A 27,056-nucleotide genomic window follows, 5' to 3' on the forward strand; every position below is an offset into this window, starting at 1 on the left:
GCCAGGCAGACGTGGGTAAGAACTGACTCCAAATGCTCTCTGTGGAAAAGATTTATCAAATGGCAGAATCCACAAGTAAACCCTAGGGAGCTGATGGCTGGGTCGTCATGGTGATGAGGCCTAACGCTGTGTCCAGGGGACTTGGGCCCCCAGAGTAAGGCCTTGGGTTTATTCAGTTGGAGCGAGTAGGTGAAAAGGTTTTATCCCATTTTTCTCCTGATAACCTTAGCAACGTTTCAGACAAAGACATGGCCTAGAGCTGATCTAAATCATTACATGGCAGAGACTCTTCTGTTCTATGCAATGAATTTCCATCTGTTGCGGCCACCTGAACGCACCCTTGGTATATTCAACTGCAGTCCAGAGACGATGTACTGTCCTTGAACAGATACAGTCCCGGTAACATGACCATATGAACACAGTCTGTTTGTGGGGCTGACACAGTCTGCCCTAGTATCAAGTGATTTTGCTCAATAGGGCCAGGTTTCCTCTAGCCTGGTTTGATGAAGTCTGTAATTTGGCCCAGGTTACAGTAGGTCCAATCTAAAACAATTTCAGTATGGTATGATTTGGCGCCATAACCTGATTTCGATGCAGTCCTGATTTGGCCCTGGTTAGATCCAGTCTACAGTAATTTCAGTATGGCATAATGCTATGCCAGGCTGCCAGGCCAGGAGACCACAGTGAGAGCCACTCTGCTACGCTGCTCCTTCAGCATGGGTACCAGGGCTGAGTGGCTCATACCAGCCGTAGACAGTCCATTAACCGCCACTATCATGTCCCCACACCTAGGGAACAGAGGGGACACAGAGGGGCACATCAAAATGGATGGACCACATACAGATATACACCAGTTTATTAAGTACACCCACCCCTTGTTCATGAAAATGGTTTGCTCCAACAGACAGTGAGTCAAATGGCCATCGCTTGCTATTTAAAGTAGGCAGACAGGCACCAAGGAATTCAGTTACTGTTCGATTGAATGTTATAATGGGCAAAACTATTGACCCAAGCGATTTTGATAGTGGTATGATCATGTCAGGTGCTCCGGTTCCAGTATCTCAGAAATGGCCGCCCCCCTGGTCTTTTCACACACGATAGTGCCTAGGGTTTACCGAGAATGATGAGACAAACAAAAAACATCCAGTCAGTCCTGTGGGCAAAAACAGCTTATTGACGAGAGGTAGAAGGAGAATGGCAAGAATCGGACAAGCTAACAGGTGGGCCACAAACAGGCAAATAACGGCGCAGTACAACAGTGTTGTTCAGAACGGCATCTCGGAACATACAACTCGGCGCTCCTTGTCACAGATGGGCTACTACAGCAGTCGACCACACCGGGTTCCACTCCTATCAACTAAAAACAAGAAGAAGTGGCTCCAGTGGGCACAAGATCACCAACACTGGATCATTGAGGAATGGAAAAACATCACCTGGTCCATCCAATCCTTGTTCCTGTTGCATCATGCTGATGGCAGAGTCAGGATTTGGCATATGCCGCAGGCATGGTACAGGCTGATGGGGGTGGTATAATGGTGTGGGGAATGTTTTCATGGCTCATGTTAAGTCCCTTGATACCAATTGAGCAATGTTTCCATGCCCAGAAGGATTCAGACTGTTCTGGAGGCAAAGGGGGGTCCGAACCAGTACTAGATGGGTGTACCTAATACAGTGTGTATGTAAGATAATATAAGATGTACTTTATTGACAATTAACTTACAGAGAACGGAAATGTGTCTATATGCTCACAGCATGACTGAAGGCTTACTTGAGGCGGCCATCGTAGTATGCAGGCGTTCCAAGGACAATGGTCTTGATGAAGAATGCCTGGTTGCTATGGTTTTCCTCGTATCCCCCGACGATGCTGAAGCCCCAGCTCCCAGGGTGACTTCTACGCAGAACAATCTCATGGCTACTGTGAAGGTAGCTGAGAGAGAAAGAGAATACAAAGGGAGAGCGATGGACGGAGAGAATGAGCCAGTGTTTTAGTGAGAGGGCGAGAGACAGGGGGGGAGATAGAGGGAGGAGCAGGGAGAGAAATGGGGAAGGAGGGCAAGAGAAAGACAGAAAAGGAGGGAGGAAACAGAGAGACAGATAGGCAGGGACAGAAAGCAATAGAGTAAGGGTGATTCAGAGGGAGGGAGAGAAACAAAGAAAGACAGCAGAAGGAGAGGAAACAGAGAGACAGATAGGCAGGGACAGAAAGCAATAGAGTAAGGGTGATTCAGAGGGAGGGAGAGAAACAAAGAAAGACAGCAGAAGAAAAGGAGAGAGCGTAAGAAAACAAGAGGGTGAGTTTGAGGCTGCTCTCTGCACCAGTCTCAGAAGGAGGAATTATGGAGAGACATGGGGGATGTCACCACATGCCTCTCAGTTGATAATCCACACTACAGCACAGTTCAGGACAACACACACACACAAGCATAATCCCCTGTATGGACCTCCTTACGTAACACACACACACACATAATACTGACACATGAAACAAAATACATGTTCTAATACCTCACACACTCAAACACAATCTCCCTGGATGACTTCAATAGTCTAAAAGGTCTTCCTCTCCTCAGCTTCACCTACACTAACATGAAACCACTAAATAAGTCACAGCAATACTTTCACACAAACTCCCAATATCCCAAACACCCCAAGTGAGTCCAACCCAAACAGATGTGTGCGTGTGTGAGGGTTATATTCTCTGTACCTGGGCAGGCCGAGCCACAAGACCCAAGAAGGGGACCAGGACGAGTCGTAGTCTGAGTTGTGTGTGTGGTGATGTGGGGGAAACAGCTGGTCCTCAGGGCTCTGAACCTGGCCCGGCTCCTCCACCATGCTGACCTCCAGCGCCCTCAGCTGGACGGAGGGCGATGCTGCGCTGGCCTTCAGGGTGCCCACTGCCTCACTGTGGCTCAGGTAGGTCAGGTCCTGGCCATTGATACTCAGGAGGATGTCACCTGGAGAGAATGAGAGGGAGATAGAGTGAGCGTGTGTGTGTGTGTGTGTGTGTGTGTGTGTGTGTGTGTGTGTGTGTGTGTGTGTGTGTGTGTGTAGGAGAGAGAGAGGGGGAAGCAGAGGGAGGGACAAAAAGGACAGAGAAGAACAGTTAGTTAGGGACAAATAGTCCTGAGAGACACTGACCTCTGGGACTTCAGCTGAACAGATAATGAGCACAGGAAGAAAGACAAACCAAAAACTGACAACTTGAATTAGGCCTCGAGAATAATATCAGAAGCTCCCACTGCGGGATGTGAGTCATTACTCACCTCGTTTGATTCGTCCATCACGTGACAGGCAGCCGTGTGGTTGGACGCTGGTCACAAAGATGGGCAGCTCGCCGCTCTTGCTGCCCCGCCCCCCGGCCACGGTCATACCCAGAGACTCATGAGGCTCCTTCTTCACAGTGATGTGTTTCTCCTTACAGGTCACACACTGGGACAGGTCCTACACACACACACACACACACACACACACACACACACACACACACACACACACACACACACACACACACACACACACACACACACACACACACACACACACACACACACACACACACACACACACACACACACACACACACACACACACACACACACACACACGCACACACACACGCACACACACACGCACGCACGCACGCACACACACACACACGATAAGAGAGGTCAGTATACAAAGATACACAGTAATAGAGACAGTCAGACACACACACTCCCTTCAGGTGTGGTACTCACTCTGTGGGTGCTGGAGCGAGCCAGGTGGGCACAGGTAGGCACTGGGCTGGGGCTGGGGGAGAAGCTGTAGTGATGGTGGTGGTGGTGATTGGGGAGGAAGTGGTCATGGCAGTACAGGTCTCTGTTGGAAGTGGAGCTTGGTGGAGGGGTAGGCTTACTGGGCCGGCCAATCAGTAGAAAAACTCTCTCCCCGCTAGCCTGTAGTCGACAGGGAAAGAGAGTAGGGTTGGCCATCAAATCAAATCACATTTTATTTGTCACATACACATGGTTAGCAGATGTTAATGCGAGTGTAGCTAAATGCTTTTGCTTCTAGTTCCGACAGTGCAGTAATATCTAACAAGTAATCTAACAATCCCCAACAACTACCTAATACACACAAATCTAAAGGGGTGAATGAGAATATGTACATGTAAGTATATGGATGAGCGATGGCCGAGCGGCATAGGCAAGGTGCAATATATGGTATAAAATATGAGTAATGTAAGACGTAAGCATTATGAATAAAATACAGTCTATACATGTGATTTGAGTAATGTAAGATACTGTATGTAAACATTATTAAAGTGGCATTATTTAGAGTGGCATTGTATGAAGTGACTAGTGATCCATTTATTAAAGTGGCCAGGGATAGAGTCTCAGTGTAGGCAGAAGCCTTTCTGAGTAAGTGATTGCTGTTTTACAGTCTGATGGCCTTGAGATAGAAGCTGTTTTTCAGTCTCTCTGTCCCAGCTTTGCTGCACCTGTACTGACCTCGTCTTCTGGATGGTAGCAGTGTGAAAAGGCAGTGGTTCAGGTGGTTGATGTCCTTGATGATCTGTTTGGCCTTCCTGTGACCTCAGGTGCTGTAGGTGTCATAGAGGGCAGGTAGTTTGCCCCCGGTGATGCGTTTTGCAGACCGCACCACCCTCTGGAGAGCCTTGCAGGTGAAGGTGGTGCAGTTGCCATACCAGGCTGTGATACAGCCCGACTGGATGCTCCTGGTTGTGCATCTGTAAAGGTTTGTAAGCGTTGTGGGTGACAGCCTCCTGAGAGGTGTTGTTGCTCCTTCTTCACCACACTGTCTGTGTTTGTTGTGTACGCTGATGAACTTTCCACCTTCTCCACCGCTGTCCCTTTGATGTGGATAGGGGGGTGCTCCCTCTGCTGTTTCCTGAAGTCCATGATCATCTCCTTTATTTTGTTGACGTTGAGTGAGAGGTTGTTTTCCTGACACCACACTCCGAGTGCCCTCACCTCCTCCCTAGAGGCTGTCTCGTCGTTGTTGGTAATCAAGCCCACTACTGTTGTGTCATCTGCAAACTTGATGATTGAGTTGGAGGTGTGCATGGCCACGCAGTCATTGGTGAACAGGGAGTACAGGAGGGGGCTGTGCACGCACCCTTGTGGGGCCCCAGTGTTGAGGGTCAGCAAAGTGGAGATGTTGTTTCCTTCCTTCACCATCTGGGGGCGGCCCGTCAGAAAGTCCAGGTCCCAATTGCACAGGGCTGGGTTGAGATCCAGGGCCTCCAGCTTGATGATGAGCTTGGAGGGTACTATGTTGAATGCTGAGCAGTAGTCAATGAACAGCATTCTTACATAGGTATTCCTTTTGTCCAGATGGGCTAGAGAAGTGTGCAGTGTGATGGCGATAGCGTCTTCTGTGGACCTGTTGGGGCGGTATGCAAACTGAAGTGGGTTTACGGTGGCTGTTAAGGTGGAGGTGATATGATCATTGACTAGTCTCTCAAAGCACTTCATGATGACAACAGTGAGTGCTATGGGGCGGTAGTCATTTAGTTCAGTTATCTTTGCCTTCTTGGGTACAGGAACAATGGTAGCCATCTTGAAGCATGTGGGGACAACAGACTGGGATAGGGAGCGACTGAATATGTCCGTAAACACACCAGCCAGCTGGTCTTCGCATGCCCTGAGGACGCGGCTAGCAGCCCTGCGAGGGTTAACACGTTTAAATGTTTTACTCACGTCAGCCACAGAGAAGGAGAGGGGGGGGGGGCGGTGCAGTCCTTGTTAGTGGGTCGTGACAGTGGACCTGTATATCCTCAAAGCAGGCAAAGAAGGTGTTTAGTTTGTCTAGAAGCGTGACGTCGGTGTCCGTGACATGGCTAGCTTTCTATTTGTAGTCTGTGATTTCCTGTAGACCCTGCCACATATGTCTTGTGTCTGAGCCGTTGAATTGCAATTCCACCTTGTCCCTGTGCTGGCACTTCGCTTGTTTGATTGCCACGCAGAGGGAATAACTACACTGTTTATATTCACTCATATTCTCAGACCTCTTTCCATGGTTAAATGCGGTGGATCGCGCTTTCAGTTTTGCGCGAATGCCGCCATCCATCCACGGTTTCTGGTTAGGGGAGGTTTGAATAGTCACACTGGGTACAACATCTCCAATGCACTTCTTTATAAACGCACTTACAGAGTCAGCATATAGGTCGATGTTGTTCTCTGAGACTGACTGGAACATATTCCAGTCCGCGTGATCAAAACAATCTTGAAGCGTGGCTTCAAATTGGTCGGACCAGCGTTGAATGGTTCTCGTCACTGGTACGTCCTGTTTGAGTTTCTGCCTATAAAACAGTAGGAGCAAGATGGCACCGTGGTCGGATTTGCCGAAAGGAGTGAGGTGTAGGGATTTGTATGCATTTGGAAGTTAGAGTAGCAGTGGGCGAGGGCATTGCCCATGCGCGTTGCGCAATCAATATGCTGGGAGAACTTAGGTAGCTTTGTTCTCAAGTTTGCTTTGTTAAAATCCCGAGCTACAATAAAAGCAGCCTAAGGATATATGGTTTCCAGTTTGCATATAGTTCAATGAAGTTCCTTGATGGCCATCTTGGTGTCTGCTTGAGGGGGAATGTACACAGCTGTGACAATAACTGACGAGAATTCTCTTGGTAGTTAAAATGGCCAGCATTTTATAGTAAGGAATTCCAGGTCAGTGAGCAGAAGGACTTGAGTTCCTGTATGTTGTAATGATTACACCATGAGTCGTTAATCATGAAGCATACACCCCCGCCCTTCCTCTTCCCAAAGAGGTGTTTATCTCTGTCGGCGCAATGCATGGAGAAGCCTGGTGGCTGAACTGATAACATATCCCGAGAGAACCATGTTTCTGTGAAACAGAGAATCTTACAATCTCTGATGTCTCTCTGGAAGGCAACTCTTGCTCAAATTTGGTCTACCTTGTTGACAAGAGACTGGACATTGGCTAGTAGTATACTCGGGAGTGGTGGGAGATGTGTACGTCTACGGAGCCCGACCAGGTGGCCGCTTCGTCTACCCCTTCTGCGGCGCCGTTGTTTTGGGTTGACTACTGGAATTAGATCCATTGCCCTGGGTGGTGGTCCGAACAGGGGATCCGCTTCGGGAAAGTCGTATTACTGGTCGTAATGTTGGTAAGTTGACGTTGCTCTTATATTCAATAGTTCTTCCCAGCTGTATGTAATAAGACTTAAGATTTCCTGGGGTAACAATGTAAGAAATAATGCATAAAAAAACAAAATACTGCATAGTTTCCTAAGAACTCGAAGCCAAGAAAAACTGTCCCAACTCACCGTTTCAGAAACACTGTTTAAACCCTAGCCTTACCTGTATGATCTGAGCAGCCTGTTCAGGCGTGCCGTGGCGTAGGTCCTGTTCATTGACCGCCAGCACGCGGTCGTTACTACACAGCCTCCCGTCCTTGGCCGCTAGGCCGCCGTCTAGCAGGTCTAACACAAACACCCCCACCTCATCCGTCCTGCGCACCAGCTTGATGCCCAGCTGCTCTGACGAGTCCCGCTTGTGCAGGGTGATCCTCAGGCTGGCAGGGCTGGATGGGGTGCTCTCTGGGGTGGAGCAGGGGGCGTGAGGCACAGAACGGGTGGTGAAAGGGGGCGGGCGAGAGGCACAGCGGCGCTCTCTCAGGACAGTGAGCTGTAGCATGGCACAGGGGCGTGCAAACGTGGAGCGGGCAAGGTTATGGGGCACGTTGCTGATGTCTACACTGTTGACCTAGGAAGGGGGAGAGAGAGCACTGAAAGGGATATTTGGGGATTTTAGCAATGAGGCCCTTTATCTACTTCCCCAGAGTCAGATGAACTCATGGTACCATTTTTATGTCTCTGTGTCCAGTAGAAGGAGGTTAGAGGTAATTTTGCGAGCCAATGCTAACTAGCATTAGCGCAATGACTGGAAGTCTATGGTATCTACTACCATCCTAATAGGTACCATAGACTACCAGTCACTGCATTAGATATATTAAAGAAAGGAGGAGATAGGAATCCCAATGGGCAATGAATGGAGGAACGTATAACGTCTCACCTAGCAGACCGTTGACCAATTGCATTCACGATGTCTTGCTACACCACGCGGTTCCTAAGCTAATCGTCACGCAATCCCTTCTCAAAGTCAGGATCGAGAAACCTGCCTATTTTCCTCAAAAGTATGTAAAGTCACAATGGCAAAGCTATACAATATTACAGAGAACAAGTGAACTATCTCACATCTCAGACAATATATGTAATGGTGTACTAAATTCATGCTAAATTTGAGTTTTAGAGCTAGTGCTTAATTGACCCCCATTCACTCGAGCTCTCATTGTCCCAGAATCTCCTAGAATGCACTGCGTGGTCCATGGTCGACGCAAAGGCAACGTACACAATGGCCGTTAATACAATTCCAATGGAGTTTCCCATCTCCTCAAATGTATCTCTGATTGCATCTACTAGCATGCTAGCAGTTACCATAGACTTCCAGTCATTGCGCTAACACCAGTTAGCAATTGTGCTAACGCTAGTTAGCAACTTCCTTCAAACTGCACGCAGAAACTTAAAAATGGTATCCATGAGTTCATCTGACTCTAGGAAAGTAGATAAAAGGGCTTCAATGCCAAAATCCTGAAGTATCCTTTTAAGAGAGGAGGATAATAGGAGGATAATAGAGAATGAGGAAAGGGGGGTAAAGTGGTTAGGAAGAGGAAGAGTGGAGATAGAAGAAAGATTACAGCCATGCAGGACCCTCACCTGTAGTATCTGGTCTCCTGCCAGAAGCCTGCCATCTCGAGCAATGACCCCGTCACGGTAAACTTCCTGGATCACCACGTTGATAAGGGGCGTCTCGTTGCCCCCGACTATGCTGATGCCAAGTTCTACATAGGGGTTGGAGCGGTGGACCTCGATGGTGGTGATCTCACCCTCTGGAATGGACGGCAGCTTCACACAACCTGGGAGATACACATGGACATGGAAGCACATCAATCTCTTATAATTATGAATGTTTAGATTCATTTAGAGAGGAAGGTTAAGGAAATCAAGTCAGATGGAGGAAGTGATGTCATACCTTCTTCTGCAGAGAGGGGCGGGGACTCGGGGCAGTCCCACCCTGAGGAGGCGGAGCTGGCGGTACGAAGGAGGTGGATGCAGGGGTTACTGAGGGGTCTCTTTACCCTGGGTACCACACACTCCAACCCTACCACACCTACACAGAGAGAGAGGTTAGTAATACACACACATGCACACACGCACACACGCACACACGCACACACGCACACACGCACACACACACACAGTTATTGCTCTTACTCACTGTCCTCCTCAGTGCTTTCCTCAAAGGCAGGGTTGTCCAGTCCAGGCTCATCAATCCACATGGGAACACTGCTGCTGGCGGTGCCACCAGGGGGCGAAGGTGAGCTCTCCTCCTGCAGGTCTGTCTCCGTCTGGAGGGAGCGGGGGGACCTGGGTGGGCTGGTCACCATGGCTCCCTCCTCCCCGTGATCACATGGTGGGCCCTGTAAATTGGTCTGCTGAGACCGAGTCCCCGGACACCTGGGCACAGAGAGAGAGGGCTTTCAGAGGTTACACAACTGGCCAATGTTCCCTCTAAACTGTGCACGTTAGAAGCACGAGATTGAACCACTCAACATTCTAAAGTTTTCCCCATTAGTTAACACTATCAATGTTTCCCTTTACTGTGGGAATTGTGATCGAATCAACGCAATATTAGCCACTATCAATGCAACATACCGAAAACAAAACAAACTATGCAAGACATAGTATGCAAAACAATCTATGCAAGAGATTTTGTTGTAGGCAGAACGCATAGGAGTAGGATACTATTGCATTGACAGGCACAATTCAAGGCCCGTACTCTACACAGACCGGTATGCCATAACCAATCAGAGCTGCAGTAGGCCTAAATGCAAATAAAGCATTTCCATATATGGATCTGTGCCATTCACTTTGAACTGGACTGTTTTTACAACATGAGCGGGTCGTGAGTAGATGCGGTTGTTTTGAGATCAAAGCAAGAACTACATGTAGTGAGCATGTGCACATTTGTACATATGTGTTCATATCCTTTGCCAGTTAGTGAGTTATTAGCCCAGATATAAATACTTTGTTGACAGCAATAGGGCAGTGATCGCTTCCTACAACAGCACAAAACATGTGCATCTTTGAAAAGCGAGTCAGGTAAATAGCTTTTTTTTTGTCTTAAAGGAGTAGTGTTGTATTTTGAGACAGGCTTGAATAAGCTAAGTAGCCAGTAGGCAGAGGGTAGCATCATTTGTCCGATTATCTGTATTAATGGTATGGAAATAATGCTGCATTGTTTTGTAAAGTGGTTTCTTGCATCAAGCAACACAACAACATTTTCAGTCACCTCCTTGTCGGAAGGACAAGTGGATAAACAGGTTAATGTCAAGTTCTGCATGTTTTTTCCCCCCGAAGTCTCATGGAATGTAGGCCTACATTGAACACCACACATTGGCGGCTACTGTAGGTTGAATGATCAGTTTTACCTAATTTTTACCAGCATGTCACATGTGCAACCAGAGGAAAATCTCTAGACCACCTTTACTCCACACACAGAGATGCATACAAAGCTCTCCCTCACCCTCCAGACAAATCTGACCATAATTATATCCTCCTGATTCCTGCTTACAAGCAAAAACTAAAGCAGGAAGGACCAGTGACTAACTCAATACGGAAGTGGTCAGATGACTCGGATGCTACGCTACAGGACTGTTTTGCTAGCACAGACTGGAATTTGTTCTGGTATTCATCCAATGGCATTGAGGAGTATACCACCTCAGTCATCGGCTACATCAATAAGTGCATGATGACGTCGTCCCCACATCAACTGTACGTACATATACCAACCAGAAGCCATGGATTACAGGCAACATCCGCATCGAGCTAAAGGCTTTCAAGGAGCGGGAGACTAGTCCGGACCCCTATAAGAAATCCTGTTACACCCTCAGAGAAACCATCAAACAAGCAAAGCGTCAATACGGGATTAAGATTTAATCCTACTACACCGGCTCAGATGCTCGTTGGATGTGGCAGGATTTGAAAACTATTACAGACTACAAAGGGAAACCCAGATGTGAGCTGCCCAGTGACGCGAGCCCACCGACATTTTCAACCTCTCCCTGACTGAGTCTGTAATACCTACATGTTTCAAGCACCATAGTCCCTGTGCCCAAGGAAGCAAAGGTGACCTGCCTAAATGATTACTGCCCTGTAGCACTCACATCGTTAACCATGAAGTGCTTTGAAAGGCTGGTCATGGCTCACATCAACAGCATCCTCGCGGACACCCTAGACCCACTCAGATTCGCATACCGGCCCAATAGATCCACAGCTGATGCAATCTCAATCGCACATCTCTCTCCAGATTAAATCTCGCGCCTTGTGACGGCCGGCCGCCCAACAACCTGCCCGCTTGACCCTATCCCCTCCTCTTTTCTCCAGACCATTTCCGGAGACCTTCTCCCTTACCTCACCTCGCTCATCAACTCATCCCTGACCGCTGGCTACGTCCCTTCCGTCTTCAAGAGAGCGAGAGTTGCACCCCTTCTGAAAAAACCTACACTCGATCTCTCCGATGTCAACAATTACAGACCAGTATCCCTTCTTTCTTTTCTCTCCAAAACTCTTGAACGTGCCGTCCTTGGCCAGCTCTCCCGCTATCTCTCTCTGAATGACCTTCTTGATCCAAATCAGTCAGGTTTCAAGACTAGTCATTCAACTGAGACTGCTCTCCTCTGTATCACGGAGGCGCTCCGCACTGCTAAAGCTAACTCTCTCTCCTCTGCTCTCATCCTTCTAGATCTATCGGCTGCCTTCGATACTGTGAACCATCAGATCCTCCTCTCCACCCTCTCCGAGTTGGGCATCTCCGGCGCGGCCCACGCTTGGATTGCGTCCTACTTTACAGGTCGCTCCTACCAGGTGGCGTGGCGAGAATCTGTCTCCTCACCACGCGCTCTCACCACTGGTGTCCCCCAGGGCTCTGTTCTAGGCCCTCTCCTATTCTCGCTATACACCAAGTCACTTGGCTCTGTCATAACCTCACATGGTCTCTCCTATCATTGCTATGCAGACGACACACAATTAATCTTCTCCTTTCCCCCTTCTGATGACCAGGTGGCGAATCGCATCTCTGCATGTCTGGCAGACATATCAGTGTGGATGACGGATCACCACCTCAAGCTGAACCTCGGCAAGACGGAGCTGCTCTTCCTCCCGGGAAGGACTGCCCGTTCCATGATCTCGCCATCACGGCTGACAACTCCATTGTGTCCTCCTCCCAGAGCGCTAAGAACCTTGGCGTGATCCTGGACAACACCCTGTCGTTCTCAACTAACATCAAGGCGGTGGCCCGTTCCTGTAGGTTCATGCTCTACAACATCCGCAGAGTACGACCCTGCCTCACACAGGAAGCGGCGCAGGTCCTAATCCAGGCACTTGTCATCTCCCGTCTGGATTACTGCAACTCGCTGTTGGCTGGGCTCCCTGCCTGTGCCATTAAACCCCTACAACTCATCCAGAACGCCGCAGCCCGTCTGGTGTTCAACCTTCCCAAGTTCTCTCACGTCACCCCGCTCCTCCGCTCTCTCCACTGGCTTCCAGTTGAAGCTCGCATCCGCTACAAGACCATGGTGCTTGCCTACGGAGCTGTGAGGGGAACGGCACCTCAGTACCTCCAGGCTCTGATCAGGCCCTACACCCAAACAAGGGCACTGCGTTCATCCACCTCTGGCCTGCTCGCCTCCCTACCACTGAGGAAGTACAGTTCCCGCTCAGCCCAGTCAAAACTGTTAGCTGCTCTGGCCCCCCAATGGTGGAACAAACTCCCTCACGACGCCAGGACAGCGGAGTCAATCACCACCTTCCGGAGACACCTGAAACCCCACCTCTTTAAGGAATACCTAGGATAGGATAAAGTAATCCTTCTCACCCCCCTTTAAGATTTAGATGCACTATTGTAAAGTGACTGTTCCACTGGATGTCATAAGGTGAATGCACCAATTTGTAAGTCGCTCTGGATAAGAGCGTCTGCTAAATGACTTAAATGTAATGTAAATGCACTCCACACTGCCCTTTCCCGCATGGACAAAAGGAACACCTATGTGATAATGCTGTTCATTGACTACAGCTCAGCGTTCAACACCATACTGCCCACAAAGCTCATCACTAAGCTAAGGACTCTGGGACTAAATACCTCCATCTGGAACTGGATCCTGGACTTCCTGACGGACCGCCCCCAGGTGGTAAGGGTAGGCAACAACACATCTGCCACGCTGATCCTCAACACTGGGGCCCCTCAGGCGTGTATACTTAGTCCCCTCCTGTACTCCCTGTTCACCCACAACTGTGTGGCCAAACATGACTCCAGCACCATCATTAAGTTTGCTGATGACACAGCAGTGGTAGGCCTGATCACCGACGACGATGAGACAGCCTATAGGGAGGAGGTCAGAGAACCGGTAGTGTGGTGCCAGGACAACAATCTATCCCTCAATGTGAGCAAGACAAAGGAGCTACAGGAAACGGCAGGCCAAACGGGCCCCCCTATTAACATCAACAGGGCTGTAGTGGAGCGGGTTGAGAGTTTCAAGTTCCTTGTTGTCCACATCCCCAACAAACTATCATTTAATAATTATTTTACAATGACTGCCTAGGAACAGTGGGTTAACTGCCTTGTTCAGGGTCAGAAGGATAGCTCGGGGTTTCGATCTAGCAACCTTTCGGTTACTAGACCACCGCTCTAACCACTAGGCTATCTGCCGCCCCAAAAAGGTCCAAACACACAAAGACAGTCGTGAAGAGGGCACGACAAATGCTTTTCCCCCTCAGGAGACTGAAAAGATTTGGCATGGGTCCCCAGATCCTCAAAAGGTTAAACAGCTGGGCCTCAGTGCTTAAGGGCGCTGTACTGCAGCGCCAGCTGTGCCACCAGAGACTCTGGGTAACCGGCCGCGACCGGGAGGTCCGTGGGGCGACGCACAATTGGCCTAGCTTCGTCCGGGTTAGGGAGGGATTGGCCGGTAGGGATATCCTTGTCTCATCGCGCACCAGCAACTCCTGTGGCGGGCTGGGTGCAGTGCGCGCTAGCCAAGGCTGCCAGGTGCACGGTGCTCCAACACATTGGTGTGGCTGGCTTCCGGGTTGGATGCGCGCTGTGTTAAGAAGCAGTGCGGCTTGGTTGGGTTGTGTATCGGAGAATGCATGACTTTCAACCTTTGTCTCTCCCGAGCCTGTACGGGAGTTGTAGCGATGAGACAAGATAGTAGCTACTAAACAATTGGATACCACGAAATTGGGGAGAAAACGGGGTATTTAAAAAAAAAAGAATAATTTTAAGTTATACAGCTGCACCATTGAAAGCATCCTGACCGGTTGCATCACCGCCTGGTATGGCAACTTCTCAGCATCTGACCGTAAGACGCTACAGAGGGTAGTGCGTACGGCCCAGTACATCACTGGGGCCAAGCTTCCTGCAATCCAGGACCTATATAATAGGCGATGTCAGAGGAAAGCCCATAAAATTGTCAGAGACTCCAGTCACCCAAGTCATAGACTCTGTTCCCTGCTACCGCAAGGTAAGCGGTACTGGAACACCAAGTCTAGGACCAAAAGTCTCCTGAACAGCTTCTACCCCCAAGCCATAAGACTGCTGAACAATTAATCACATGGCCTCCATTTGTTTTGTACACTGCTGCTACTTGTTGTTTATTATCTATGCATAGTCACTTCACCCCTACCTACATGTACAAATGACCTCAACTAACCTGTACCCCTGCACACTGACTCGGTACCCCCTGTATATAGCCTCATTATTTGTATTTATTGTGTTACTTTTTGTTATTTTTTACTTTAGTTTATTTGGTAAATATTTTCTTAACTCTTCTTGAACTGCACTGTTGGTTAAGGGCTTGTAAGTAAGCATTTCACGGTAAGGTCTACACTTGTTGTATTCGGCGCATGTGACAAATAAAGATTGATTTTATTTTATTTGATAGAACAGCTTTTTCCATGTTAAAATGTTATGGGATGCATTTTCTCCATTGTTTTTAATGGCAGGCCACTCTGGTAGACCTACATTATGATCAAATAGCCACAGTAGCCTACTTTACCACTGTTAAAACTAACTTAAAGCGGGTACAGTAAACATGGGCCTGAATTTTCAAAACATTCAAGTTTGAGCTCAGCAGACCTGAAATTTGCTCAGTGCTGAAAAAAATGAGAGGGAACATTACAACTGGCTGCACATATACTGAGCTGGCTTACATTTCACACACACATGCTGCATGCATGAAAATATACACAACCTGCCACCATTGAGTTCAGCTCATAAACAGGTAGAACAGAAAATGTCAGGATACCTACTGAATTGAAATAGAGTTGTGTTTCTCAACCCCTGGTAGCAGAGGTCCCTGGGATGATTCCGACCAGTCACTCAGAAGGATGCTCCAACTGCCCTGGCATGTTTCTGTTCTAATCTAATGGGAACGGCAGTGTCCAACCACTGACTTTAAGGCAGCTGTAGGACCACAAACAATGTTAAATGTCCAAGCTGACAGACACCCAATTCTGTCTCTCATGATCTAATCCCATAATTAGCTCCATTACTGTTTTAGGGCTGGGGCAGAGGGCACTAACCACATGGATCTGGGCCTTAATCTATAGATGCTATTAAGACCAGAGCAAAGAATGCCCAGTCCCAAAACAGACACCTCAGAGAGACCTCATTAGGGACAACTTAGAATGAGACAGATCTCACCTGCCAGAACGTGAATGCCCCCCCCCCCTGAAGCAATTTTGCATATGCTTGTCCATCAGCTGAGGAGAAGGTGTAGTGAACATCTAGCCTTTGGCTTTGTACAAACACTTCGAAAGTCATCCTCCCTTACTCCCTTCATTCATTCATTGAGGTAATTACTGATTGACATTGTTGGCACTCATTGGTTTCACCAATCCAACCTTGGCAGATCAGTTATGACTTTGAGGGAGGAAGGAAGCAAGAAAGGATGCACTTAAAAATAAGTTGAATTTAGCTTAAGTGGACCGGGCCAAGGGCTGGACTGGACAGAGCAGAGAGGGGTGTCCCGTGCCCAGACAGCTGACTCTTAACAGGGAAAGCCTGTTAAGTGTTAACAACAGTTCATTAGCCATAGCTCGTCAAGGTAAATATCCTCAGAGACATTTCCTTAAGAATACCTACAGAATGTGGAATTCAGCTAAATAAAAGTTATCCGTTTTTAGTTGGCATTCCTCTGGTCTAGTCCAGAATCAGTCCAGAACCTCACACAGTTCAGTGTAGCCTAGTAACCAGTATGTTCCAGCTTTAACTAAATCCTTTGTTGTTGTCGTGTCACAGCAGGAGTCAGGACAACAACAAACGAGTTGGCTGAAGACGAAAGGCTAGCACCCAGGCATTAAACTCTAGATAGGTAAGATACATCTCTACACAGTAATGCAACATTTCTTCTAATTGCTGATTCAAACACTACAAGGTTCAGCATCAATTTATAACATGTTAGAGGCCAAATTCTACTCTGTTTCAACCGACATCTAAACAACCTTTAGTACGTTACACAACAGACCTCCCTCATATTGTAGCTACACACATCAACACATCTCACAGCTACCACAAGCCTGCTGAGTTCCCCGCCACCACACACACTGAGTTATGTGTGTGTGAGGATTTGTGGGTTGATCACCCGATTAGAGAGGTGCTAGAACAGCCAGATGTATTACCCTACCACCGGACTCACCATAGGTCGGGGTTGCCCTTGGCAGTGTCGCAGAAAAAGTGGTTGAACAGGTCTCTGGAGTTGAAGTTTCCCAGCATGGTGAAAGTCAGAGGATATGGAGCCTCGGCCAGACAACACAACACATGACCAAGTCACTGGCTGGTAATCCCCAGTCACATGACAAGGGACCTAATAATCCCTGTGTGGTCTCCCAGTGGGGAGCTGCTTGTAAGAAACAGGTCTAGGATCAGTTGATCATAGTCAGCCCTAACCTTAAAGGTCCACTGCAGCCGTTTTTCTCTCAATATCAAATAATTTATGGGTAACCATTAAGTACCTTACTATGATTGTTTTGAATTAAGATGGTCAAAAATAAACCAAAATAGCTTCTTAGCAAAGAGCAATATCTTGCTAGGACTGTCTGGGAGTGGTCTAGCTGGGAGTGAGGAGGGGGAAACTGAAGACTAGCTGTTATTGGCAGAGAGGTTTGGAACTATCTTTTGTTGTGTCTTTGGCTAAGCCGGATTAAGTGATATGACATGCTATTCTCTAAATCCTTTCTCTTAATATTGCCTGATTGAGCTAATCATGTAAATGTAATTAACTAGAAAGTCAGGGCACCACGAAAGAGTATTTATTCCCGAATAAACTCTTAAAGACCTAGTAATATTTTACATCAATAGCAGTCAATATTAATCGTCACCTTATTTCAGTCTCATCTGAAAGTTGTAAATTCTTGGTTATCTTCATGAACCCTGGCTAACAAGTTGAATCAGCAATACAAAATTGGGTTTAATTATTTATTTACTAAATACCTATCTAATCACACAGAATTACATCTACACAGAATTACATCTACACAGAATGAATCATACCTTGATTACAAATGATGTCATAAAGGAAAACGTCCCTAGAGGACGGAACAGATATGACAGCTGGTTACCCAAAAAAAGGGGGTTGGGTTTGAGTGAAAGAGCAGGAAGACTGAAGAACAAAGGGAGAAGAGGTGGTTCTCCCAGGCCCGCTATAGTAAATACAATATCCTATGCATTCAAAATTACCGCCCATTTGGAAAAGGAAAATGCAATAAATATTTACTCTGAGCTGCGCTTCGGTCGGTTAGTCGTAGATGCTGACTGTGTGACTGAGAGTGCGTGACTCCACTCTACCTGTGTTTGTGGTGTGTAAGTGTGTGTGTGCATGACTCCACTCTACCTGTGTTTGAGGTGTGTACGTGTGTGTGTGCATGACTCCACTCTACCTGTGTTTGTGGTGTGTAAGTGTGTGTGTGCATGACTCCACTCTACCTGTGTTTGTGGTGTGTAAGTGTGTGTGTGCATGACTCCACTCTACCTGTGTTTGTGGTGTGTACGTGTGTGTGTGCATGACTCCACTCTACCTGTGTTTGAGGTGAGCCTCCAGGTCACAGCGGGGCATGCTGAGGCTGCAGGCCGGGGCCAGGGGACAGGACACAGACAGCTTGTCAAGCAGCTTGTGCACCAGGATGCTGCTCCGCCTACACACCTGCAGATGTAGCCGCTCCCGGTCCAGCGGGCAGAAGTCCCGCTCCTGGAGGAAGCTGCGGAGGCAGCGGGCACAGAAGGTGTGTCCGCAGGGTGTGTCCAGGGGCTGGACCAGGGGCTGCAGACAGATGTGACACACCAGGTCATCGTCCACCTCCAGGCGGTAGTTATAGAGGTGGTTCTCCCAGGCCCGGTGGATCTGACCACACTCTGGACACAAGGCCTCCAGCACGGGCTCCACCGGCCCTGCCGGACCCACCTGGATGGATAGGGGAAAGGAGATGTTGGATGACCATGGAAGTTGAATAGAACAGTTTGATTTAATGAATCCCAGAGAAAGTCATTAATAGGTTGTTATGATGCAATTACCATGTAATGTGTGTGAAATACCAGGTAGATAATGGATTGGAGACAATACACACACACAGATATGAAGGTAAAAACTGCAAAACAAAACATAAGTTATGTGCCTTTTAATGCTAGGTTCACTTCACCCACCTCCCAGCCGGGGCTGCCCATGTCAGGACCGGAGCTCCAATCACCAGGCACAGTATTTGGCACAGTCGTCACTGGGGTTACAGGTCGGGAGGTTACGGGTGGGTGGGGAGGGGGGTGTCCTATCCCATAAGCCTCAGAGGGTGAGCTGGTGACCGAGAGGACAGCCACCCCCCAGTGGCCAATCAGACATCACCCTGTAGGTCAGAGGTCAAAGACCAGGGGTTAAACAGATGGGAAATTAAACAAAGTGTTTGTGTGTGTCTCTCTGAGTGTGTGTGCATGTGAGTGTACTCATGCACATTATAGTACTGTATCACATGGTGAATATTTGCTTTGTATGAGTGTATGTGTGACAATGTGTGTGTACGTGTTTATATGAATGTGTGTGTGTGTGTGTGTGTGTGTGTGTGTGTGTGTGTGTGTGTGTGTGTGTGTGTGTGTGTGTGTGTGTGTGTGTGTGTGTGTGTGTGTGTGTGTGTGTGTGTGTGTGTGTGTGTGTGTGTGTGTGTGTGTGTGTGTGTGTGTGTGTGTGTGTGTGTACAGATGATGTAGCGCCGATCCTGTTTACTAATCGGTCAGTGTAATCTCACTTTCGCTTTCGCCTGCTGCAATCGTCCAATCCCACAGAAAGGGAATTATCTGGGATTGAATCAGAGAGGACATGGGTATGGCTAAGAGGAAGGAGAGAGAGAGGGATAGAGGGAGAGTGAATGAGAGAGGGCAGGAGAGAGAGATAACAAGAGAGCAAGAATGAAAGAGTGAGAGGGGAGAAAGAAAATAGGAGAGAGAAGAGATAGATGGAGAGAAAGAAGGGAAAATAATGACAGAGAGCAAGGGTAGATTAGAGAGGATAGAATGGGAAAACAAAAGAGTAGAGAGATACAATGAAAAAAGAGAGACAAAGACTAAAAGCGAGAGAGAGAAGGTTGATATAGAGAGAGGGTAAAATAGAGAGAGGGTATAACAGAGAGCGGGTAGAATAGAGAGAGTGGTGATATAGAGAGAAGGGTGATATATAGAGAGGGTGATATAGAGAGAGGGTAGAATAGAGAGAGGATGATATATACAGAGAAGGGTAGAATAGAGAGAAGCGTGATATATAGAGAGAAGGGTGATATAGAGAGAAGGGTGATATATAGAGAGAAGGGTGATATATAGAGAGAAGGGTGATATATAAAGAGAATGTGTTATAGAGAGGAAGGTGATATAGAGAGAAAGGTGATATAGAGAGAGAAAGGGTGATAGAGAAAGAGTGATATAGAGAGAGAAAGGGTGATATAGAGAGAGAAAGGGTGATATATAGAGAGAAAGGGTGATATAGAGAGAGAAAGGGTGATATAGAGAGAGAAAGGGTGATATAGAGAGAAATGTGATATAGAGAGAAAGGTGATATAGAGAGAGAAAGGGTGATAGAGAAAGAGTGATATATAGAGAGAAAGGTGATATAGAGTGATGGGTGATATAAAACGAAGGGTGATAGAGAGAGAAGGTGATATATAGAGAGAGAAAGATGATATAGAGTGAAGGGTGATATAGAGAGAGAAGGGTGATATAGAAAGCAAAAAGAAAAACAAGTGGAAGACTGCCAACTGATCACTGAGAGTGACACTTGGGGAGTGAACTTTGCCTTGTTCCTGCAGGCATGTGTGTGTGTGTGTGTGTGTGTGTGTGTGTGTGTGTGTGTGTGTGTGTGTGTGTGTGTGTGTGTGTGTGTGTGTGTGTGTGTGTGTGTGTGTGTGTGTGTGTGTGTGTGTGTGTGTGTGTGTGTGTGTGTGTGTGTGTGTGTGTGTGTGTGTGTGTGTGTGTGTGTGTGGTTCTGCAGCATGAGAGAACCAGAGCTAATGGAAAACTCAATGCAGCTCTGAAACACTGCCATCCACTCCTCCAACTCCCCAAGGCTGAGCCGTCCTCAGAACTAATGCATTGCGTACTTGTCATTTTCATTGTGTCTCACCTCCAAAGCCATTTAGACTAATTTCCCATACTACAGTACTCTAGCCATGTCCCTGAGCTCATAAACACACATGGACACAAGGAGGTGGATTTTAGCAGAAAGCAGATCCAAGCTAGTAGCACCTGACTACCAGCCTCTATATTTATCTCCTTTCCTCCATCTGCATGGATCGGAAAGAAACGGAGAGATCATAGCAAATGCTCAATAGGCATCCATCACATTGTTTTCACCCTTTCCTGTGTATTTCAGAACGGAGAGGAAGCCCCTTTAGACTGTTGAGATGCAGCCTCCTGTCTGTGTGAGGGTCTGCCCCTGTCTCCATGGCTACAGAGCATGGTCAGTAGAGCTTGACATTCAGAGCTGTGTAGATAGAGATGGATAGATATAGGAGTGTTCTCTCTCTTTCTATTTATGTACACTTCTATCTGCTGCTGGCTATATTCTCAATGTTCTGAACGCTTCTGGTCCTTCTGACTATGCCACTGCCGTTTCTGCCTGTCTTCATGGCTGTTGTTTCCATGACTACGTGCCTCTGTGTAACTTGTATCCATAACAACCTGCTTCTAATCTCTGTGACAACCTGCTTCTGTCTCCTTGACTGCTGGTACCCTTTTCCGTCTTTAAAGTACCACTACCTGCTCCTCTGTGTGTGTGTGTGTGTGTGTGTGTGTGTGTGTGTGTGTGTGTGTGTGTGTGTGTGTGTGTGTGTGTGTGTGTGTGTGTGTGTGTGTGTGTGTGTGTGTGTGTGTGTGTGTGTGTGTGTGTGTGTGTGTGTGTGTGTGCGTGCGCGTGTGCGGGCGTGCGTGTATAAGTGTGTACGGGCGTGCGTGTGTGTGTGTGTGTGTGTGTGTGTGCGGGCGTGCGTGCATGTGTATGTGTGTGCGGGCGTGTGTGTATGTGTGTGCGGGCGTGCGTGCGTGCGTGCGTATGTGTGTGCGGGCGTGCGTGCGTATGTGTTTGCGGGCGTGCGTGTGTATGTGTGTGCGGGCGTGCGTATGTGTGTGCGGGCGTGCGTGTGTATGTGTGTGCGGGCGTGCGTGCGTATGTGTGTGCGTGTGTATGTGCGTGTGTGTGTATGTGTGTATGTGTGTGCGTATGTGTGTGCGTGCGGGCGTGTGTATGTGTGTGCGTGTGTGCGTGTGTATGTGTGTATGTGTGTGCGTGTGTGCGTGTGTATGTGTGTATGTGTGTGCGTGTGTGTATGTGTGTATGTGTGTGAGTGTGTGCGTGTGTATGTGTGTATGTGCGTGTGTATGTATGGGCGTGCGTGTGTATGTGTGTGCGTGTGTATGTGTGTATGTGTGTGCGTGTGTATGTGTGTGCGTGCGTGTGTATGTGTGTGCGTGTGTATGTGCGTGCGTGCGTGTGTATGTGTGTGCGTGTGTATGTGCGTGCGTGTGTATGTGTGTGCGTGTGTATGTGTGTGCGTGTGTGCGTGTGTATGTGTGTGCGTGCGTATGTGTGCGTATGTGTGTATGTGTGCGTGTGTATGTGTGTGCGTGTGTGCGTGTGTGCGTGCGTGTGTATGTGTGAATGTGTGTGCGTGTGTATGTGTGTGCGTGTGTATGTGCGTGCGTGTGTATGTGTGTGCGTGTGTATGTGTGTATGTGTGTATGTGTGTATGTGTGTGCGTGTGTATGTGTGTGCGTGCGTGTGTATGTGTATGCGTGTGTATGTGTGTATGTGTGTGCGTGTGTATGTGTGTATGTGTGTGCGTGTGTATGTGTGTATGTGTGTGCGTGTGTATGTGTGTATGTGTGTGCGTGTGTATATGTGTATGTGTGTGCGTGTGTATATGTGTATGTGTGTATGTGTGTGCGTGTGTATATGTGTATGTGTGTATGTGTGTGCGTGTGTATGTGTGTGCGTGTGTATGTGTGTGCGTGTGTATGTGTGTGCGTGTGTATGTGTGTGCGTGTGTATGTGTGTATGTGTATGTGTGTGTGTGTGTGTATGTGTGTGCGTGTGTACGTGTGTATGTGTGTATGTGTGTATGTGTGTATGTGTGTATGTGTGTGCGTGCCTGCCTCTGTGTCTATCCTGCAGCTGGAGATGCATTATTCATGTGGACACAAGGCTCCTCTGTTCCCATAACAAAGATCTGACATAATTTTATCACACAAACACACACGCTCGCACGCACATGTACACACACAGTGGATGCTCTTGGGGTATGGTTTTGTGGGTAAGTGCAGTGTCTTTCAACCACTACTGTGAATGAGTTTGAAATGCAGTCTCTAAGTTAGATCTCTCTCGTTCCCCCCATCTCTCTCTCTCTGCCTGTACCTCTCTCTGTCTCTCTTTCTCTTTCCCTCTCTCTTCCTCTCTATCTTTCTCTCTCTTTCTGCATGTTTCTCTCCCTGTCTCTCTATCTCTCTCTCTTTCCCTCTTTCTCTCTGCCTGTCTCTCTCTCGCCCTCTGTGTGCATCCTTCTGCCAGCACTTTACAGCAGTTACAAGAGCACTTAAATATGATGTTACTTTCAACATCATTGGATTGCAGCAGCAAATGTCATTAAATACTGTGCGGCATTACATAAGACTGAGAAATATTTAATATCTTCTAGGCAGCACAGGATCTTATATTATTTTCCCAGAACAGCACTCAAATTGTGTGCGTGCGCGTGCGTGTGCGCGTGTGTGTGCGTGTGTGTGTGCGTCATTGTCTTTGCTGTATTACACCGCGCCTTATGGCCACCATGTAATTGTATTGTTATTCCAAAGGCTTGCTTTCCCATGCTCTCTCTATTGATACCAGTAGCAGACAAGGCGTTGCAGCTGTCACTGCCTACAGCGACTCAGCGACTAATGCACAAATGAAATGCACAAAGAAGATGACGTCTCTCCAGTTGCCTACCCAAATAAATGGATAGGCCTTGGCTATAACATTTAGGCTACAACAATCTTGCATGTCAGACAAGGGGGAAACGCGATGTCTTCTTGTCGTCTGGTACAGTTGATCACGTTAATTCATAAGGTAGTAGGCTAATAAAACGACAATCCCTGGGCAAAATACCACTACCATCACTTTCACAAGAGCCTAATCCTCTTGTAATTCTTTGCAAAAAGCAATACAACTTCAATGTGCAATTTACACTCCATGATTCGTTTCAATGTGTAGAATAGCAATTGTAAAAGGCAGACTAAAATAATGACTTATTATGAATGGGAGAAAAAAGGCATATCGCAAAGGCGATCTATTCAAATTGCAGTATACCCATTTCATCCACTGCCCTATCTCAAAGGCATCATATAATGGTTTAGACGACAGCAACACAATTCTTATCAATTTGGGCTGGTGAGCGAACCAGCCGGAGTGTCTGTCTGATTGTCAGATTCCCCCCTCCCTTCCTTCTCCGTCTGTGGAATAGCGCGGAGGTAGATGGCTCATGGACAGACAATAGCGATTTCAATAAAGCTATATAGATATCGTGACAGTGAAGATGTGTGAACAGAATACATGCATTATATTACCTATTCCGGCTTCTCCTTGGTGCAGAGAACTCTGGCCCGGAGAGGGGACAATTACCGGACCTCGATCACACATTCACCGCAAGCAGACGAACGGCAGCAGCCGCACATAAAACACCCCCGTGCCGTTTGCGGTGAAGCACCCGCCCACTGCTCTGTTCCAGCAGTCAGTCAAGGAGATGGAGGCGGGGTCTCGCAATGTCAATCTAAAAATGAAATTAGAGGCTTAATTTCATGCCTGATCGAAACCAACTACTGAAAATAAATTTAGCCATATATTTTTTTATTTTAGACTACATAATTTACTTTTATAATAAATGTCAAAATAATGTGTGTGTTTTTATGTCATTCTTTCTGTTATTTTACGTAATGAAATCTGATTTTACGTAAGGCACTACTACGGAGCGTAGGTGTGTGAGGTGCTCGCTCGAAGGCCCCCCTTGGAGGAGAAGTAAACAGAAATGTTCATAAATAATCATTAGTTAGCATTGGCAATATTGATTTGCCTTTAAAACAATGTTTTTTACAGTGATCACTACACCATGGCAGATGGTGGCGAGTTGGATAACTATATTATAATCTATCCTACTGCCAGTATGATTTTTTCTTGCTTGATGTGAATTTTATCGGTGTTTTAAAAGGCGATCTAGCTAGCTATGTCAAGGGGATTTATTATGCTATTTAAATTGTAGTTAATTGTTTTCCAGCAGCTAGGTCGATTGCTATTCATGTTATGCTTGTAAATGATTAGCTAGTTATGTTGTGATGTTATTCAATCAATTGTAGCATTACTAGCTAACTATCTCACTTAGCGACTGAATTGTTGTTGAGAGATTCAGCAAGGTAATGTAACACCAAACAAGTAGGGAGTTTGGAATTTTTGGGTCGCAGCTGCTGGAAATTCAATGTTTGGAGGAGGATGGAGTGTGAGAATAGAGATTGATGTGTGTGTGCACCATTGATAGTAAAATAATGTGCGTGCGTGAGAGATCCTGCGCGCACTTGTCTGTGGTCAAAGGGCAAAGGGCAGCTATAACACTCTCTCCCACTGAGACAATATACTACTGACTCAGCAGGTCAACCCAGGACACATGAGGTACCTCTAAGTTACTGTTGCTTGCCCTCTTAGACTGAGGTTGTGATGCATCTCCCTCTCTGCTTTGCATTCTGCTGTTGTTCCTCTCACTTTTTATTCTCCCCCTTCTCTACTCTCCCTTTTTAGCCCCATTTTATATGTCAATGTCTCCCTCTTGCTCTCTCTCAATTAAATGTACATTTAAGGGCTTTATTGGCATGGGAAACATATGTTTACATTGCCAAAGCAAGTGAAATAAATAAATACTTAGTGAAATAAACAATAAAAAATGAACAGTAAACATTACACTTATAAAAGTTCCAAAAGAATAAAGACATTTAAATGTCATTATGTCTATATACAGTGTTGTAATGATGTGCAAATAGTTGAAGTACAAAAGGGAAATAATTCAACATAAATATAGGTTGTATTTGCAATTGTGTTTGTTCTTCACTGGTTGCCCAATAGATATGGTAGTTTATCGACATTAGATTTGTTTTCAAATTATTTATGGGTCTGTGTAGTCTGAGGGAAATATGTGTCTAATATGGACATACATTTGGAAGGAGGTTAGGAAGTGCAGCTCAGTTTCCACCTCCTTTTGTGGGCAGTGAGCACATAGCCTGTCTTCTCTTGAGAGCCAGGTCTGCCTACGGCGGCCTTTCTCAATAGCAAGGCTATGCTCACTGAGTCTGTACATAGTCAACGCTTTCCTTAAGTTTGGGTCAGTCACAGTGGTCAGGTGTTCTCTCTCTCCCCATGTTCCATGTAGACGTGCATTGGATGAGCTGTTGAAGGAAACCTATCGGGCTGGGTGCAAGCAGAAACCATGGGTCCAGCAGGCTGGTGAGTGGGATGTATTAGCAAAGGTTCTGGTTAAGGATCTGTTATGGGTGTTTGGCTTTCAATGCAGAATGTCTGACTCTCGGCAATGTATGACTGACCCGTACAGACCGGTGTCAAAGTTACTGGCTCATATCGAAGGCCTTGCTGGCTTTGCAGTGTTAATTTTGGTTCAACTGTCTTTCAGGATGAAGTGTCCGCTGTGCAGCACTAACAAGCGTTTCCTGCTCAACACCATTCCACAGCGCTGCCCTGCTGGCCACTCAGGAGTACAGACATCAAATAGTAGGGGGCAGGACACCACCCAGAGACAATTGGGAATACAAAGACCACAGGGGACTCAGGGACAAAGACAATCATAGAGACAGAGAACTTTGTCTCTTTTGTGTCCATCTTTAAGAGTAAGATAGCAACACAGGCCAAGACAGCTACAAAGACAGAAGGGACTGAGACAATGACAATGACAGAAACAGCCATAGAGACAAGAAACACTGACATAAAAGAGCCTCTGGTCACAAGAGACACTTTGTCCCCAAAAAACACATTCCCCATGAAGGACACTCCCCATCTTCTTCTAGACCAGGGTTTCCCCACCTCAGTCCTGAACCCCCCTGGGGGCATGTTTTGTTTTTTGCTCTAGCTGATTCAAAATACCAACTCCTCATCAAGCTTTGATTTTTTTAAATCGGCTGTGTAGTGCTATGGCAAAAACCAAAACGTGTCCCAGGAGAGGCCTCAGGACCGAGTTTGGGAAACGCTGTTGTAGAGACCGCTCCCTCCACTGACAGTAGCTCCTCCTCCTCATTCCACTCCAGGGCAAGCTCCCACTCGATAGGCCACACCTTCTATCAATCAAACAGCAGACCACGCTCACCTGTCAAGGACACGCCCAGTGGAAGGAGCCACGTGTGACATAACCTTGGAGGGAGTGCTGTAAT

At 47.2% G+C, this 27,056-nt stretch overlaps 1 protein-coding gene across 2 annotated transcripts; it reads right to left on the reverse strand.

Annotated features, from left to right (window-relative positions):
• Positions 1-36: 36 nt before the first annotated feature.
• On the reverse strand, positions 37-24,345 carry LOC124039553 (ligand of Numb protein X 2-like). 2 transcript variants are annotated; one of them, XM_046355649.1, is made up of 12 exons: positions 24,204-24,345; positions 18,777-18,970; positions 18,155-18,537; positions 9,300-9,538; positions 9,054-9,191; positions 8,738-8,937; positions 7,323-7,727; positions 3,738-3,935; positions 3,264-3,441; positions 2,705-2,954; positions 1,769-1,927; positions 37-788 (listed from the first exon to the last, which is right to left on the reverse strand). In XM_046355649.1, exons 2-12 carry the CDS (start codon positions 18,795-18,797, stop codon positions 653-655), a joined length of 2,307 nt encoding a protein of 768 aa, XP_046211605.1. In that variant the 5' UTR covers positions 18,798-18,970; positions 24,204-24,345; the 3' UTR covers positions 37-652. The 2 variants fall into 2 exon arrangements, with proteins under 2 accessions (XP_046211605.1, XP_046211606.1); XM_046355650.1 differs by having other exon boundaries at positions 669-788; positions 1,750-1,927.
• Between the last annotated feature and the right edge of the window lie 2,711 nt (positions 24,346-27,056).

The sequence above is a fragment of the Oncorhynchus gorbuscha genome, linkage group LG07, assembly GCF_021184085.1.
Source record: "Oncorhynchus gorbuscha isolate QuinsamMale2020 ecotype Even-year linkage group LG07, OgorEven_v1.0, whole genome shotgun sequence".
NCBI lineage: Eukaryota > Metazoa > Chordata > Actinopteri > Salmoniformes > Salmonidae > Oncorhynchus > Oncorhynchus gorbuscha.

Bases quoted from the DNA above. Each gene is read 5' to 3' on its own strand.
- LOC124039553 (XM_046355649.1), bottom strand. From the start codon at position 18,797: ATGGGCAGCCCCGGCTGGGAG. The intron at 9,192-9,299 runs GTGAGTAAGAGC...CTCTCTGTGTAG, and splicing joins GGAAAGCACTGAGGAGGACA to GTGTGGTAGGGTTGGAGTGT. The intron at 3,442-3,737 runs GTGAGTACCACA...GTGTGTGTGTAG, and splicing joins CTCGCTCCAGCACCCACAGA to GACCTGTCCCAGTGTGTGAC.